This window comes from Oryx dammah, unplaced genomic scaffold (assembly GCF_014754425.2).
Source record: "Oryx dammah isolate SB20612 unplaced genomic scaffold, SCBI_Odam_1.1 HiC_scaffold_19, whole genome shotgun sequence".
In the NCBI taxonomy this organism is placed as follows: Eukaryota; Metazoa; Chordata; class Mammalia; order Artiodactyla; family Bovidae; genus Oryx; species Oryx dammah.
Genome location: NW_024070203.1, coordinates 76,152,192 through 76,169,054, shown reverse-complemented (window position 1 = coordinate 76,169,054; position 16,863 = coordinate 76,152,192). Strand labels below are relative to the sequence as shown.

The 16,863-nt window shown below is 44.2% G+C and overlaps 1 protein-coding gene across 2 annotated transcripts in view; it reads left to right on the top strand.

The window, feature by feature from the left end:
• The window catches only part of VPS13B (vacuolar protein sorting 13 homolog B), a 772,631-nt gene that overhangs the window by 728,821 nt on the left and 26,947 nt on the right, over positions 1-16,863 (top strand). For both annotated transcript variants that reach the window (XM_040260994.1, XM_040260993.1), the window contains exon 55: positions 16,039-16,157. In XM_040260994.1, the coding sequence (XP_040116928.1) occupies positions 16,039-16,157 (119 nt within the window). The remainder of the gene's footprint in view (positions 1-16,038; positions 16,158-16,863) is intronic.

Below are 16,863 nucleotides of genomic sequence, written 5' to 3'. Positions count from 1 at the left end.
GTAAAACCATGACCCCCATCCGTTTCCAGAAATGTTTTATCATCCTGAGCCGATACTATAAACCTGTAACTCCTCAATCCCCTCTCTCCCCAGCCCACAGTAACCTCTCCTGTGCTTTCTCATTCTACCTACTGCAGGCATCTCATGTAAGGAGAAACACACAACACTCATCCTTTTGCGTCTGGCCTATTTCCCTTAGCATGATATCTTCAGGATTCACCCATGTTGTAGCATGTGTCAGAACATCTTTCCCTTTTATGGCTGAATAATACTGTGCTGTACTTTTTAAAAGTCCCTTCACATCTGTTAGTTCATTTGATCTTCACAACTAGCTTATGAAGTAGGTCCTATTGTAACGGTAATAAAACACATATTAAAATTAAAAATGTGTTTACAGTAATAATAATGGTTATCACTTAATAAGCACTTACTGTAGGCCAGGCATTGTGCTAAGCACTTTATATTCATTCTTCTCTAACCTGTGCAACAGGCAGACAAGATAGGGACTGTCATTTCTATGTTACAGAAGTGAAAACTTGAGATCTCCGAAGAAACATGGTCTAATTCCCACATGTTACGAGGGAAGGGATGAGGATTTTATCCAGACCTACCTGACTCCACGGCATGTGCTCTGAACTGCTGTGCTCTGAATGCTACTTCCTTACCTGAAGTTCCTTAACTCCCCTGCTTCCCCAGTCCTGCTGGCACTTTTTTCTCATCTCTCAAGAGGTTCTCTCCCTACACCCCTGTGAAGTCCCTACCCATCCCAGGACCCTCTACATACTCATATAACATTTTTAACATTTAATCACATTTACTTCTGTAAATGATTTCCTACCAAGTCAAGATTCCTGGCAGTCAGACCCCTGCCTTATTCACGCACAGCCTATGGCAGAATGCCTGCCAACACAGTGAGATCTGAAGACACATCCAATGAATAAATGAATGAAAGAGAAGACGAGGCTACCAGGAGAGGTCTTGTCAAGGAGAAGAGGGTGCCAGGCCTGGCTTTGGGAACCTCTGCCGTGTGAGTGTGATGCAGGAGCAGACGGAGCTGGAGAGTGGCCGGAGGAGGGGCTGGGCGGGGCGGAGACAGGAAGCCCCTGAGAGAGGGGGGTGCTGCAGGATGGAAGATGGCGGGCAGCGGGCAGGCGAGGACAGCGGAGAACAAACAAATGAGATCCCTGGAGAGGAAGCCTTTTATATGCTGCAGGAGAGGAGTCAGTGGAGGAGATGTGAGAACACGCGCAAGGAATCGCCAGAGAGACGGGTTCAAAGCACGGGGAATATAATTCTCCTTGAACAGGAGGGCCACGCCCTCTTCTCTGACGGTAGAAAAGAGGTAGGGATGGGCACAGGGGTAGGTAGAGATCTCTGGAGGGGAAATGGAGTGAAGTGATACCCAGTGGCCCTGAGTTTATCAGGGAACGCAGAGCACAACATCTGCTGAGAGAGAGAGGGAAAGGGTGGGGACCTGGGAGAGCGTGGCTGTGGAAACAGTGAGGGACGTGGCCGTGGGCAGGTGCAGGAGGGGCCCCGCTCACCTGGGAGACCTGCACTTGTGGTGCCCCAAACTGCGGAGGGGTGTGATGTCCACCCCGCAGCGCTCATGTGATGACCAGGGAAAATCCACAGGGGTGGCACGACCTCTGGAGACATTCCCAGTCTCCATCCATTACAGAATAAGCATCACCAACTTCTCAAAGGCCCCTGAACTGCCCTGCATCCGTGCGAAGGTGTCTGAAGCCTTGCTTATGTGTGCCTAGGGAATGCTTTACAATAGGCAATCTGCCTGCCAAACCTTATTTTGGGAGTTCCCATTCACTCTAAATTTCCTCAAACCTTTGTAGTCGGGGATACTTCAAAGCTGAGAGGAGGTACTCTTTCCAACACCCGTATCACCCCCAGTCCGAGGACCCAGCAAAATCTCGTGTTCCCATTAATCTTGGAGGAGCTGTGAGCCATATGTCCTGCAGACCGTGGCTCACTTCCTATTCTGGAGGAAGATTCGTTTCAGACCCTTGCTGACGTCTCCCCGAGAACACACCAGGGTGTATAAATCACTGGGGGAGGGGGCCGTGGGGAGCTGTGTCCTCTGATGAAAGGAAGCAGCCCTTCTGTAGGAGGAAGCTTGTCTTCCAGGAGCCTTGCCTCAGCCCTGGTTGTTGGGCTCATGATGTGGATTTCAAAGCTGACCTAACAAAAGCAGAATTAGAGCCCCCAAAAGTCTCCATTATGCCCCAGAGAAGAAAACTCCTCTAGCTTTTGTCCATCACAGAGATGCCCCCTTGGTGCCTCCCCAGTTTTGTAAATCAGACCACATCATGTATAATTTTGAGGTGGAATATGAGAGGAAGTGTGCAGAGAATAACTTTATAGTTACACAAAGAGGTGTTCTTTGGATCAAGAGTTACTGAGAAGACCTAAGAATTCTGATGGGTGTGGGTTTTCTGGGGCTGTGTCCCTGGCTCACACCTGGGTAGGGACGAGGCCCCGCAGTGGCAGCTGGGGCTCTTATCCATAACAACAGTGCGGAGAGCCTGACAACGGGAGGAAAATAAGTAAAGTGTTAGTCACTCACCGACTCTTTTGTGACCCCATGGACTGTAGCCCGCCAGGCTCCTCTGTCTGTGGACTTCTTTAGGCAAGAATACTAGATTGAGTAGCCATTCCCTTCTCCAGGGGATCTTTTTGACCCAGGGATCGAACCTGAGTCTCCTGCATTGCAGTCAGATTCTTTACTGTCTCAACCACTAAGTTGATCATTTTAAGTCATAATTTTGATCCTGTGAGGGAAATACTTTAGAATCCTGTCACAGTGTACGGGCTTTCAATTGCTGACAGTCCAAAACCTTATTCTTGTCAAAGCTAGACAACATTCTTTTGAAAAATTCAAGACAGATAAGGTATACGGAAAACACAGTATTTACCATTTAACTAATATAAACACAGTGAAGTATGCTTCCATCATTCAATCAACAGATACTTACTGAGTTTCTAATATGTGCCACTCGTTATATTATAACCTGGAGCTGAGATTACATAAAATACAGTGAACAAAAATGGAACATGGCCCTTTCCCTCAAGGAGATTTCCTGTGGAGGAGGTAGATGATAAGCAATCGCAGGTGGTTGTGCTGTTATGAACTCTGATCACAGTTTTGAAGGAGAGGCGGGTATAGGTGTGCTGTGAGACAGTGGACGATTAATAGTTTGAGAGGCTGTGTCCCTGCGTACGGAGAAGGCAATGGCACCCCACTCCAGTACTTTTGCCTGGAAAACCCCATGGATGGAGGAGCCTGGTAGGCAGCAGTCCATGGGGTCGCTAAGGGTTGGGCATGACTGAGCGACTTCACTTTCACTCTTCACTTTCGTGCATTGGAGAAGGAAATGGCAACCCTCTCCAGTGTTCTTGCCTGGAGAATCCCAGGGACGGGGAAGCCTGGTGGGCTGCCGTCTGTGGGGTCGCACAGAGTCGGACACGACTGAAGCGACTTAGCAACAGCAGCAGTCCCTGCGTATGAGCCCTGAAGCAGAACAGGCAATAACTAGACAAGAGAATGGGAGACTTTCTCAGCAGACTGAGCAGGTTCAAAGTTTTGGTGCTCAGAGAGGGAGCTCAGAGGGATGGCTTCCAGCGATCTAAATGCCAGTGTGGCCAGAGGAGGGAAGGGGGCCCAGGGAGGAGGCTAGTGAGGTGGTTCAAGGCCCAACCTGGCAGGATCCTGTAGCTCCAACAAGGATTTGGGCTTTTAAGAACCACAGGAATTGATTGAATTGTCTATAAAAAGCAATTTCTGAGCCAAAGAACAACAGTTTAAACCCCAAAAGGCTGGTTAAAATTATCCCTTTGCAGGTAAATTCTACAAAGATCCAGTAAATTCTCATGATCTTTGAGTCTTAACAGAAGTGTTTAGTGGGGCCAGCATCATCGCCGTTTTCTTCTCCAATAAACTCTGGACCTTTACAAAGTGCTTTCCCCTCCAGACTTTAGTCTTCCATCCATTTATCCAGCAAACTCTTACTGAGGACCTATCTAGGGCCAAACCCTGTGCTCTGAATGTGTTTAATTCCCACGTTCAAGGCACCTAGGATAACTAAATTAATGCAGTCAAGTGTAGTAAATCCTAAGATAGAGCCTTTGATCACTGCAAAAGCTCTAAGGTAGTCGCGGCAGTAATTTTGATGTTTATGTTACTGATGAGAGGATTCAGGCTTAAAGAGTAATCCGCTAGGTGGTTTATAATTAAGCAGCATCAGGCTGAAACCTGGGTCTGCTCACATGTGGCCTAGTCATTTTTGCTCTACCAAGCTAGGGTCACTGTCTGTCCTTTGGAGTCCAGCCCTGTCTACAAACATTGCCACCTGAAAGTCAGTGAAAGCACAGGCGAGAAGAGGTTTTCTAATTCCCACTTTTACCTAGAGCAAGAGCCCCTTCTGTGGCATCCCACCCTAGAAAACTACCCGTGTCATTGTTGGTCAGTCGCTCAGTCATGTCCAACGCTTTGTGACCCCGTGGACTGCAGCACGCCTGGCTTCTCTGTCCTTCACCATCTCTTGGAGTTTGCTCAAATTCGTGTCCACTGAGTCGATGATGCCATCCAACCACCTCATCCTCCAACCATCTCATCTTGTCCTCTTCTCCTGCCTTCAGTCTTTCCCAGCATCAGGGTCTTTTCCCAAAGAGTCAGCTCTTTGCATCAGGTAACCAAAGTATTGGAGCTTCAGCTTCAGCATCAGTTGTTCCAATGAATATTCAGAGTTGATTTCACAGTCATGGCTTATTCCAGCAATGATTATGCGAAAGTCTTGGCTTGTATCAAGCTACACTCTGTCCCATCCATTTACCCACCCTTGTTTAACCCCCTGAGGCATCACAGAGTATTTACTTCCCCTTTAATACTGCAACACTGCGATTATTTGAAGGCAGCTTCAGCATCTTCTCTAACTGTTCCCTTATCCAGGCCAAATATTTCTGGTTCTTTGAATCATTCCTTCAGTAAATGTGATTTCCAGACCCATCACCACAGTTACCCTGGTCTGAACGCACTAGTGTATTATGTTCCTTTTTAAAAATCTGGCAGCCAGAATTATACATACTATTCCAAATGTGGTCTAACCAGCTATTACCTCCCTATGCTTCCATTAATAAAGTAGAAGATTGAGTTAGCTTTTTATTAATGAGTTCAGACTGTTTGTTATTATTGAACTTGTGGTCAACCACATCCTCCAGGTCTTTATCATACGACTTGCTGTACAGTTGACTTTTTGAACCCAGTGACAGGACTTTACATTTATCCCCAATAAATTAAATCTTGTTGCTATTGGCCTAGTCTACTTGTTGAAATCACTTTTAAAAAATTGTGATGCTGTCATCCACCCTATTAAGTATCCCTAGTAGCTTTAGGTCATCTATAGATGTGGTGAACCTGCATTCTATGTGTTCATCCAACTTATTAATAAATATGTTGAACAGGACAAGTCCAAGGTCTACGTGCTGTGGTGAATCACAAGACACTTCCCTAATGCGTGGGTTCAGCCAGCCAGTAACACTCCAGACTGTACTGTCATCTAGCCCATATTTCTTCAATAAGAAAATGCATCTATAAAAGCACTTTTAAACTATACTGTATAAGATATTTCTTATCTTGCTTACAAGAATATCATGAGACACTTTGGTAAATGCCCTGATGAGCCAGGACTCAAATGTGTGATCAGCCCATTCGGTGCCGATCAGACAGGAGGTAACGCTGAGCACTAATGCTCAAGGAGCATGTGATCATCTTCAGAGACTTCATTAGCCTCCAACCCCAACTTTTTACATAGAGTAGTAGTTGTCAGTACAAGGGACTATCTGACTTATAAAATGTGTGGGGCAGATGTTTTGGCTTCTTGCTTACTTCCGTCACCTTCCCCATCCCCCCTGTATTATCAGGGCCAGAAGAGATATCAGCAGATTGGCATCCACTTCTGACATCTGCCAAGTATCCTGGTCAAGAGTCTTCTATGTGTTTACAGTTTGTTCTAGTTGAATCACCATTTTTTCCAAAGATACTTGGTAGAAGGGATATCTCTAAAGTATTTTTTAGCAATAGAGAAAGAAATCAAACCAGTCAATCTTAAAGGAAATCAACCCTGAATACTCAATGGAAGGACTGATGCTGAAGCTTCAATACTTTGACCACCTGATGCGAAGTGCTGACCTACTGGAAAAGACCCTGATGCTTAGAAAGATTGAAAGCAAAAAGAAAGGAGGGCAACAGAGGATGAGATGGTTGGGTAGCATTACTGACTCAGTGGACATGAACTTGGGCAAACTCCGGGAGAGAGTGAGGGATGGGGAGCCCTGGTATGCTGGCAGCCCATGGGGTCACAAAGAGTTGGACACAACTTAGCAACTGAACAATAACAACAACATACAGAAGGAAGACTTCAGTCAGTCAGTTCAGTTGCTCAGTCGTGTCCGACTCTGTGACCTCATGGACTGCAGCACGCCAGGCCTCCGTGTCCATCACCAACTCCTGGAGCTTACTCAAACTCATGTCCATCGCGTCGGTGATGCCATCCAACCATCTCATCCTCTACAGTCCCTTTCTCCTCCCCCCTTCAATCTTCCCCAGCCTCAGGGTCTTTTCTAGTGAGTCAGTTCTTCCCATCAGGTGACCAAAGTATTGGAGCTTCAGCTTCAGCATCAGTCCTTCCAGTGGATATTCAGGACAGATTTCCTGTAGGATTGACTGGTTGGATCTCATTGCAATCCAAGGGACTCTCAAGAGTCTTTTCCAACACCACAGTTCAAAAGCATCAATTCTTCAGCCCTCAGCTTTATAGTCCAACTCTCACATCCACACATGACTACTAGAAAAACCATAGCTTTGACTAGACAGACCTTTTTGGACTAGACTTATACCCAGAATATCTGTTATTTCCTTCTTCTCCTCCTCCAGTCTTCTACCTTGATTATCTTGGAAATTCTTCCCCCTTCTTTTCCTCTCTCAGAGAGCTAATTCATCTCTAAGCTTTAGCTCCCATCATCCAGTCACTCCCAGATATCTCATCTCTGGCCACGTCATCCCTCCCAAGCCCCAACTCTATGTTTCTAGCTACCCACCAGACATCTCTGCCCAAAAGACCTACAGACACTTCAAACCGCCATCATCATCTGAAACCAGAGCGCTCATTTTCTGTTCCCTCAAACCAGCTTCTCCTGGAGTCTCTGCTTTAATTAATATCACCCCCATTTTTTTAGTGTTAAAACCTTATGAACTCGTATTGAATACCTGCTTTATGTCAAGCATTCTACACAAATACTGTCATTAGTCTGCACAGGTAGATGGTACGCGAAACTCAGAGAGGTTAACTTGCACAGAGCGTGTGGGCCTGGGACTCCATCCCAGGACTGTCTTGACTTCCAAGCCCGTCTTTTCCTGCAGCATCCCAGTACTTTCCTATCCCTCACTTCCCCCACAAGTTCTGGCAGAAATTCCTAAGAAGGATCTCTGTGTCTTCCCCTTCTTTTTGTGACCAGGGTCTACTTCAAGTCTTTTATTCATCACCCCTCGGTCAGATTTTAGCAACAGCCACTTAAAGAGTCTCTCCATTGTCAAGCTTCCTACCCTCAAACCTGCCTCCACAACTGCCACCACAGTGGTGAGTAAAACAGAGTCCAGCCAGAAGAATCTCTCCAGGCCACTTGGCTGCTAAAGACAAATCACTGCCTGCAACCAAGTAGACCACATCTCACTTCCTTATTCCCTCTGCGGGTTAGTGTTCAATCCCATAGCATGTATGGGAATCTCTTCTTCCCTTTCAAGTCTTGAATTCTTCTATTCCAGGGTTTTTTTTCTTATGATACTCTTTTACAAACTATTTGATCTGGGTGGTGGTGGTTTAGTTGCTGAGTCATGTCAGACTCTTGCGACCCCATGGACTGTAGCCCACCAGGCTCCTCTGTCCTTGGAATTCTCCAGGCAAGAATACTGGAGTGGGTTGCCATTTCCTTCTCCAGCAGATCTTCCCAACCCAGGAATCGAACCTGGATCTCTTGCATTGCAGGCATATTCTTTACCAACTGAGCTACAAGGAAGCCTTTTATTAATTTTAGTTTAATTTCATAAAATTAGTAAAATTTATATTTATTTCTTCCCAAAATAGAGGGTGAAATGTCTTACGAATTTTTGCTAGAGATCAGCAGAACAAATACAATGCCTGATTTATCACATCTTCATACAGTTCATGCTAAGACCTCCCCCAATCTGCCATAGACGAGCCAGAGACCCAGGAGAACCATGGTGTAGATTCCAGTCCAAGGGCAGGAAAAGATGCAATGAAATGTCCCAGCTCTAGCACTTAGGCAGGAAAGGGGGGCAAGTTCCTTCTTCCTCCACCCTTTGTTCTGTTCAGACCCTCAGTGGACTGGACGATGCCCACCCACCCTGGGGAAGGCAGTCTGCAGAGTCCACTGAGTCAAATGCTCATCTCATCTGGAAACACCCTCACTGACACATCCAGAAATAATGTTTTCATCTGGGTACCCAGTGGTCAATCAAGCTGACACAAAGTTGACCATCCAAAAAGAAGTGAACATGTGAGGTAGGGCAAAATGAATCAGGTAAAAGAAAGAGGATTGAAGAGAGATGAAGTCCAGCAAGTGTACCATGATGGGGACTGGAGCCCAGTGACAGAGGGAATTAGTACAAATCATAGAAGGGGTGACTTAAGGACTTTTAATAACAGGAATGCCTGAATTATTTAACTGAACTGAAGTGCTGGGATGCCGTGTAACTCCCTCTTGACTATCCCTGGTTTATTGCACATAGCCTGTCAGGAGAAGAAAAGAGAGAGAATGGGAGAGAAAGAACAAGAGACGGACTTCCAAGAATACTTTCAGTTATTTCCCAGGTGTCACCTTATAACCTAATTACTCAGTAAAGTAAAAATTAAAATGTTTGTTGGATATGAATATAGTCAGATATAGATACAATGGTCATCTGAGTTAAATTCACCCATTCCAGTCCTAAATTTTAGTTCGCTGATTCCTAAAATGTTGATGTTCACTCTTGCCATCTCCTGTTTGACCACTTCCAATTTGCCTTGATTCATGGATCCAGGTTCCTATGGAATATCACTCTTTATAGCATCGGACCTTGCTTCCGTCACCAGTCACATCCACCACTGGGTGGTGTTTTTGCTTTGGCTCTGTCTCTTCATCCTTTCTGGAGTTATTTCTCCACTGATCTCTAGTAGCAATAAATATAGTAAATAAATTTAATATTTATAAAAGTAACTGAATGTATAAAAAGCACAGGTTATATTACCCTGTTCCTTATTTGTAATTGTAGGAAAAGATAATGTACTAAGTGGGCGGCAGACCTAGGCCTCAGTGGTTTTCTAAAGTCATACTGATCTGGGTGCGCTAACAGAGACAAGAATGACAGAACACAGACCATTCCCCATATGTTTTGTGGTCAAAGCGGCAAGTCGCTATTTGTTGCCTATAATCTTCCACACACACACCCACACTACCAATATGAAGTAAAGAAAGTCAAAAATAACTAAATGACAGCACTGAATAGGAGTCACTAGCTTCTTCTGCAATAATAATTAAAAATATCCCCTTTGCCATCAATCACTTAATTCATTCTCCACCGCTACCCCACCTCCATCCTAAAGGAAATCAGTCCTGAAGATTCATTGGAAGGACTGATGCTGAAGCTGAAATTCCAATACTTTGGCCACCTCATGCGAAGACCTGACTCATTGGAAAAGACCCTGATGCTGGGAAAGCTTGAGGGCAGGAGGAGAAGGGGCCTACAGAGGATGAGATGGTTGGATGGCATCACCAACTCAATGGACATGAGTTTGGGTGAACTCCGGGAGTTGGTGATGGACAGGGAGGCCTGGCATGCTGCCATCCATGGGATCACAAAGAGTCAGACACGACTGAGCAACTGAACTGAACTGAACCCCACCTCCAACCTCTGCCTAGAATAACTCTCCTCCCCAGGTCGCTAACCAGTCTTCTCCACACCCCAGTGGAAATCCAGTATTTCTCAGTGATGCTTTCTTGGTGTGTATATGGCTCCTTTCATCTGGAGACCTATAAGCTCACTGGCTCGCCTCACCCTGCCAAATTGTAGGACAGAAAATAGTAAGAACTCCTCCAGATTGGAAAGAGGAAGAACGAGACACGTGCACATGCTCTCACCCATAACAGTTCCAAAAAATTTTTAAGCACATATCTTGGGGGTTTTAATCTCGGAAGGAAGGAATAATCTCTAAGTTGTGTCTCTGCAAATGGAAGAGCTCTTTCACCATCATCCTTCTCGTCCCTGGGTCCATGCTCAGAGACCCTCCTTGGCTACATCTGAAGTTGTATTGAGTCTCGAATAATCAATCACAGACTCTTTTAGTCTAGGCTCGTGAGTTTATTAGGCAGTAGTAATTTCTCAGAAACTCAGTGGACTTCTCATCTGTTTGATTCCAGAGAATCCCATGTGCTAATAACCAGATCCTTGGTCCTTTTAATGACATATTTCTGTACTATTTTGTTCCTTACCTCTCTCTGAATTTAAGGGAGCTTCTGTGGCAATGGTAAACAGTCATTCTAAAATTTTTTCTGAGTAACTTTAACAATTAAAATTTTCAACAGTGAGTTCTGATGCCTATGTGTAGCCCTAAGTCTAAGTATTAATCTGCCTTCATGTTCAAAGATTAAATTTTATCTCTTACTATTTGGGGTTTAAAAGCATTACTGCCTTTGCGAAGCTCTGAATTTCTGGAATCTCTTTATTCTCTTTAATTTATCTTTGCAAACCAGCCAGTTCTTTGCTGAGCTCCTCTCTTCTTCATAGTACATTGCCAGGTGCAGTCAGCAGCAGCCAACACGCACTGCTAGCGTTTTGTTTTCAAACCTCATCTTCTAGAGCTACAAATCTATTAGGTTTATAATCTGCCTCCCAAGTAATCTTAGACAACAGTTTCACTCAGTGTCTTGCCACTCACAACATAAATTCCCATTTTTGTAGCTTTCAATATCAATTTCTACTGCTACCGTTAAGCCAGAATTCCCTGGTGGCTCACCAGTAAAGAATTCACCTGCAACACAGGAGACTTAGGCAGCTCAGGTTTGACCCCTGGATCGAGAAGGTCCCCTGGAAGAGGGCATGGCAACCCACTCCAGTATTCTTTCCTGGAGAACTCCATGGACAGAGGAGCCTGGCAAGCTACAGTCCCTAGAGTTGCAAAGAGTCAGACATGACTAAAGTGACTGAACACATACACAGCATTAAGCAGACTCCCGTTTTAGGTTTTTGCTGGAACCCTACTTGCATTACTGATATCTCCCTCCATTAGTTTAGGTTACACTATGCTGTCTATCACAGTCCTAGCATTGACTTTTTGCTCGTGCTGTATCCCAGTGTTTGTCATCAAGGGCTTTGTCCTCATGGTCAGTCAGGGACCCAGGTTGACAGAGGCTTCATTGTCTTATCTCTACCCCGTTGTAACAACCAGCCCAAAGCCTGGAGGCTTGAAACAGCAGTGATCTGGAGGGTTTGGTTGGGTGGTGTTTTTGCAGGATGAGCCCATGCAGCTGCATTTGGCTGGAGGGTTGGCAGAGGAGGAGTTCATCCAGGAAGCCTGGGTAGCTATCTTACCACGTGGTCTTTCCTCCATAGGAAGGCTAAGCCAGGCTTCCTCACATGGTTGCCAAGGGGAAAATCCCCCAAAGCAAGCTTTTTTTCACACTTCTTGCCTCATGCTTGCGGACATCCCATTATCTGAAGAAAGTCACAAAGCCAAGCTTCATATCAGTATAGGAAGGGATTAAACAAAGGTATAGACCCTGGGATGTGCAATTCCTTAATGGAGAATAATCTACCATAACCACCACCTGGAACAGGAATCAACAGACTTTTTCTTTGAGGTCTAAATAGTAAATATTTTAGGCTTTCAAAGCATATAGTCTCTGTCAGCAAGTTTTCAACTCTGTTGTTAGATGGAGTCAATATGTAAATAAGTTCCAGTAAAACTGTGTTTACAAGAACAGTCATGTACATACTGTTATATTTAAAATGGATAACCAACAAGGACCTACTGTATACACAGGTAATTCTGCTCAATAACGTGTGGCAGCCTGGGTGGGAGGGGAGTTTGAGGGAGATTGGATACATGTATATGTATGGCTTTCAGTTCCACCTGAAACTGTCACAACCTTGTTAATCGGCTGAGCCCCAATACAAGATAAAGTTTACCAAAAAACAGGCATCCAATTGGATATGGCCCACCACTGATGTGGAACATAAAGCTTTTGTTCAGTCTCTGTAGCACAGGGAGAAGTCTTGCCCTTTTACCCTTTGGCTCGAAACTAACACCTGTCAATACTGCCTTTAGCTCATTGGCCAAAGCTGGTCTCATTGCCTGGTCTCACTGCAAGGGGCTAACGGGTGTAAGCCTGCTCTGCTCCTGGAAGGAGAGGGCGGCTGGGCGTGGGTGAACACTAGAAGTCTCTACCACGAGAGCCACCTTGAGCTGACTCCCATTCAGCTCTTTACTGAGTGCTGGTTGTAAAAACTGAAGAAAATGCACACAAAAGTGTTGCCCTCATGACCATGGTGGATAATGCTCTAAGATGGAAGAATATACACTGCTGTCCTGGAACTTTTAGCTCTTATCTCATTATCTGTGTACTTTTTCACCAACCAAACTGGGAGCAACCGAGGGTGTGATTTTATCTTCTCAGTGCCTGCTGCAGTGAGGAGCTCTTTGTGGGTTCACCTTAAATATCCGATCACTGATTTAATTAATGATTAAATGATCAAACCACCAGACCAACACAAGGATTTGTTTTAATTTCTAGGGTGTAGGTGCCTAATTCTTCTGGCACTGACGTTCCTAACTCTCTAGTCCCTAGAACTCACTTTGTACCAAATGCTTGATGTTGCGAGTAGTTTCTCTCCATGTGAAAGGAGGCAAGAGTAGGCTCCAAGAATTAAAGTCTGCGTTCCTTCCATTCTAGTAATAACTAAAAGGGACACCCAGCAGAATTTCTCTCCCAAGTCCAAGGTTTTGGCCAGAAGAAATACCTTAAAGGTTTAGGTTAATTTGCTTGCTTTCAGAGTCTCCTGGGAAGTTAATGGAAACCCTCAGCTTCTTTATCTTTACTATCTTGGGAAGTAAATGAATCCTCATTTCATAAGGCCTGCAGACTGCTTTGAGAATGAGCTAAACAATAAGTATTTTCCTCTTCTGGTCCCCTCCTTCCCTACTTTGAGAGGTGGTAGTTCCAGTTTTTAACACTCTCTGCTAAAACCCTAAGGTATCCTCTGAAGTTACGACAGTCCTTGAGAGGAAGGAATGGAGACGGGAGCGTTAAGACCTTTAAAAGCCTTGTGTCAAATGAATAATCCCATGTCTGTAAACCTAGTAACAAAGCAGTTGACTTACTCTACATATCATATAAAATAATAGCTTTTATAAATGTGACTGGCTCTCAAAGAATATCTGTTTTGTTTTAGATTCGTGAGCTGAGCCATTTTTTAGGTTGGCTGCCTTCCACATTTTATCATAGTCAAGTTCAGTTCTTATCTTGGAACAGAAAGGGCAAATTCAGGATACAGTCTTTTGAACAGATGTTTTTGCAAGATGATCCATTTGGGAAACATGTCCATAGAGAATACAAACTGACTCCACTCCTGCCCTCAAAAAGTTGACAATCTAGTGATTGAGTCTATGATAAAAACCGGTGACAGTAATACAAACAATAAGATTGGTGATGAAACCGAAGTATAGTTAATGTGCTTTTGGAATGTAGCTATAGGTATCAATCTGAGGAAAAGAACAGAAAAAACAGAGAATATCTTCCTTGAATAGAATGTCCCTGATGAGGGTGAAAGAGGAGGGTGAAAAAGCTGGCTTGAAACTCAACATTAAAAACTAAGATCATGGCATCCAGTCCCACTATGAAAAGTGAAAGTGTTGGCTGCTCAGTCATATCTGACTCTTTGGACTGTAGCTCTCCAGGCTCCTCTGTCCATGGAATTCAGGCAAGAATACTAGAGTAGGTAGCCATTCTCTTCTCCAGGGGATCTTCCCAACCCAGGGATCAAACCTGGGTCTCCCACATTGCAGGTGGTCCCATTACTTCATGCCAAATAGAGGAAATATGAAAGCAGTGACAGATTTTATTTTCTTGGTCTCCAAAATCACTGCAGATAGTGAACAACTGCAACCATGAAATTAAAAGACACTTGCTCCTTGGAAGGAGCTATGACAAACATAGACAGTGTATTAAAAAGTAGAGACATCACTTTGCTGACGATAGTTTTTCCAGTATAGCTTTTCAAAGCTATAGTTTTTCTAATAGTCATGTATGGATGTAAGAGTTGGCCCATAAAGAAGGCTGAGAGCCACACGATGCTTTCAAACTGTGGTGCTAGAGAAGACTCTTGAGAGCCCCTTGGACTGCAAGGAGATTGAACAAGTTAATCCTAAAGGAAATCAACCCTGAATATTCATTGGAAGGACTGATGCTGAAGCTGAAGCTCCAGTACTTTGGTCATCTGATGCAAAAATTGACTCACTGGAAAAGACCCTAATGCTGGGAAAGATTGAAGGCAGGAGGAAAAGGAGGCTGCAGAGGCGGAGATGGTGAGATAGAATCACCGACTCAATGGACATGAATCTGAGTAAACTCCAGGAGATAGCGGAGAACAAAGGAGCCTGGCTTGCTATAGTCTATGGGGTCACAAAGAGTGTCGGATTCAACTTAGTGACTGAGTAACAACACTCTGTATGTACAAAGATACACAGGATTTGGAAAGGATTTGCATAGAGGGACAGTGCTTTCTCTGCACAGATGGTGCTGAGGAGCAGACAAGGGTCTGAGCTAGAGCAGTAGCCGTAGAATAAGAAAGAAGGCTATTTCAGGAGTCAGCGAAGCAGGAGATGAAAACAGGGAGGCAGAGATGACCTCCAGATGCCCTGGATATTGAAGACGATCAGGATTTCTGAAGGAGGAGCCATAGTATAAGAAAAAAGCCCAGTGACCTTGAAGTCACATCCAAGGGTGAGAATCACAGACTCTCGTGGTTCTGTGTACATTCTTTCAGGTACCTCTTCATGTGGTCAAAATGAGAACACCTTCTTCCCATGCCAAGCAGACACCTAGCTTTGTTCCTTCATCCAGGAATTTTCAGTCTGTCTTCTTTTTATTTGCTGTTCTAATAATAAAAAGGGCCCAGACGTGGACTGAATTGATAATATACATCGTCAGCATCAGTGTTCCCAAACAGGAGGAGGTTCTTGCCCTTACCCTCAGGTAATGCTGGCTGTGAACACGATGTTCTTGGAGTTATTTTTCAAATAGTTCTGTTTTCAAATATTTATCCACTTAAGCAACATCGGTATTTAATGCTGAAAGGACATCTGTTCTGCTAGCCTGGCACCTGACTTCTGAGATAGAACTCTTTTTTAAGTCTAAGTCCACCTCCTCATGGAAGAAAAATCAATTTTTACTCCAAGCAAATGAAGTACCTGACATTCTTGTTCCAACTTATGCAAGGGGCCTTGAGGAGATTATAACGTGTCTTGTTGGTGGGTTTTCAGGTATGTTTTGGTGTCCCCAGCACAGAAGGGCATCATTATGGTAGCTAAGTCAAAACTCAAAAGCCTGAAAGGTTTTGCACATCGCATTTCAATTCAGGGATTTTTTTCCCCCACAGAGATTCATATGTGCACATAAAGCTGGTCCATGGCTAGTCTCCAGCCCATGCAGAGTTATTTGCCAATGTCAGAGAAGGAGAGAATGAAGACACTCATGCCCAGTCATCCATCATTTTTTTCCTATGAACCTTACAGCTGGATATTGAAAATCTGGATTTGATTTTTTTTTCGTCAGCTGAATAGCCTATACACGTGGATATAAAGAAATATAACCAGCAAGTGTTTGTGGTATTGAGTCAGAACTGAAGATATCTGAAGCCTTTTCAACAGTGTTTTGTATTGCTTCCCAGCCTGATTTTGAATGTTCTTTTCACAGGTTGTGTTTCTGACTGGCTTTGGCTATGTGTACGTGGACACCATCCATCACTGTGGCACAGTCTTCATCAATGTGGCCCCAGAAGGAAAAGCTGGGCCGGTCGTAATTAATACCAACAGGTAGGCTTAACTAGTATCCAGGTAGCAGTAGGGTAAGTGTCACATTATAAAGCTGTAAACCTACTGTTCACCGTTTTTTGTTATCCATATATATATGTGTGTGTATAAAGCTTTTGGTTAATTATTCTGTAATCGATAAGGATATGGTTATTAGCATTTAATTATACCCATAAGAAGAAGCAGTATATCATCTTCCATGGGTACGCCTTCCAGTTCTTCTCTGGTAAGTTTAACGAACTGATGTATAGACTGAGACATGCATCTTAGAATTACACATTATCATTAGCGTGAAATACAGATTAATGCATCTCTGTCCACATGACCACCTAGTAATCAGTAATTAGACTGAGCAATTAGAGCTATAGCAAAAGTAAAGCCACATTTTCCCGCTTCAACCTGAATGTTGCCATCAGGTTTTGTAAATATGAACCAGAGTTAATATCCTTAATTTAAAAGAATTCTTATAATTCAGTAGGAATAATATGACGATAGTCCCTCCTTCCAAAAATTCAGTTCAGTTCAGTTCAGTTCAGTCCTGTCTGACTCTTTGCGACCCCATGAATCGCAGCATGCCAGGCCTCCCTGTCCATCACCAACTCCCGGAATTCGCTCAGACTCACGTCCATCGAGTCGGTGATGCCATCCAGCCATCCCATCCTCTGTCGTCCCCTTCTCCTCCTGCCCCCAATCCCTCCCACCATCAGAG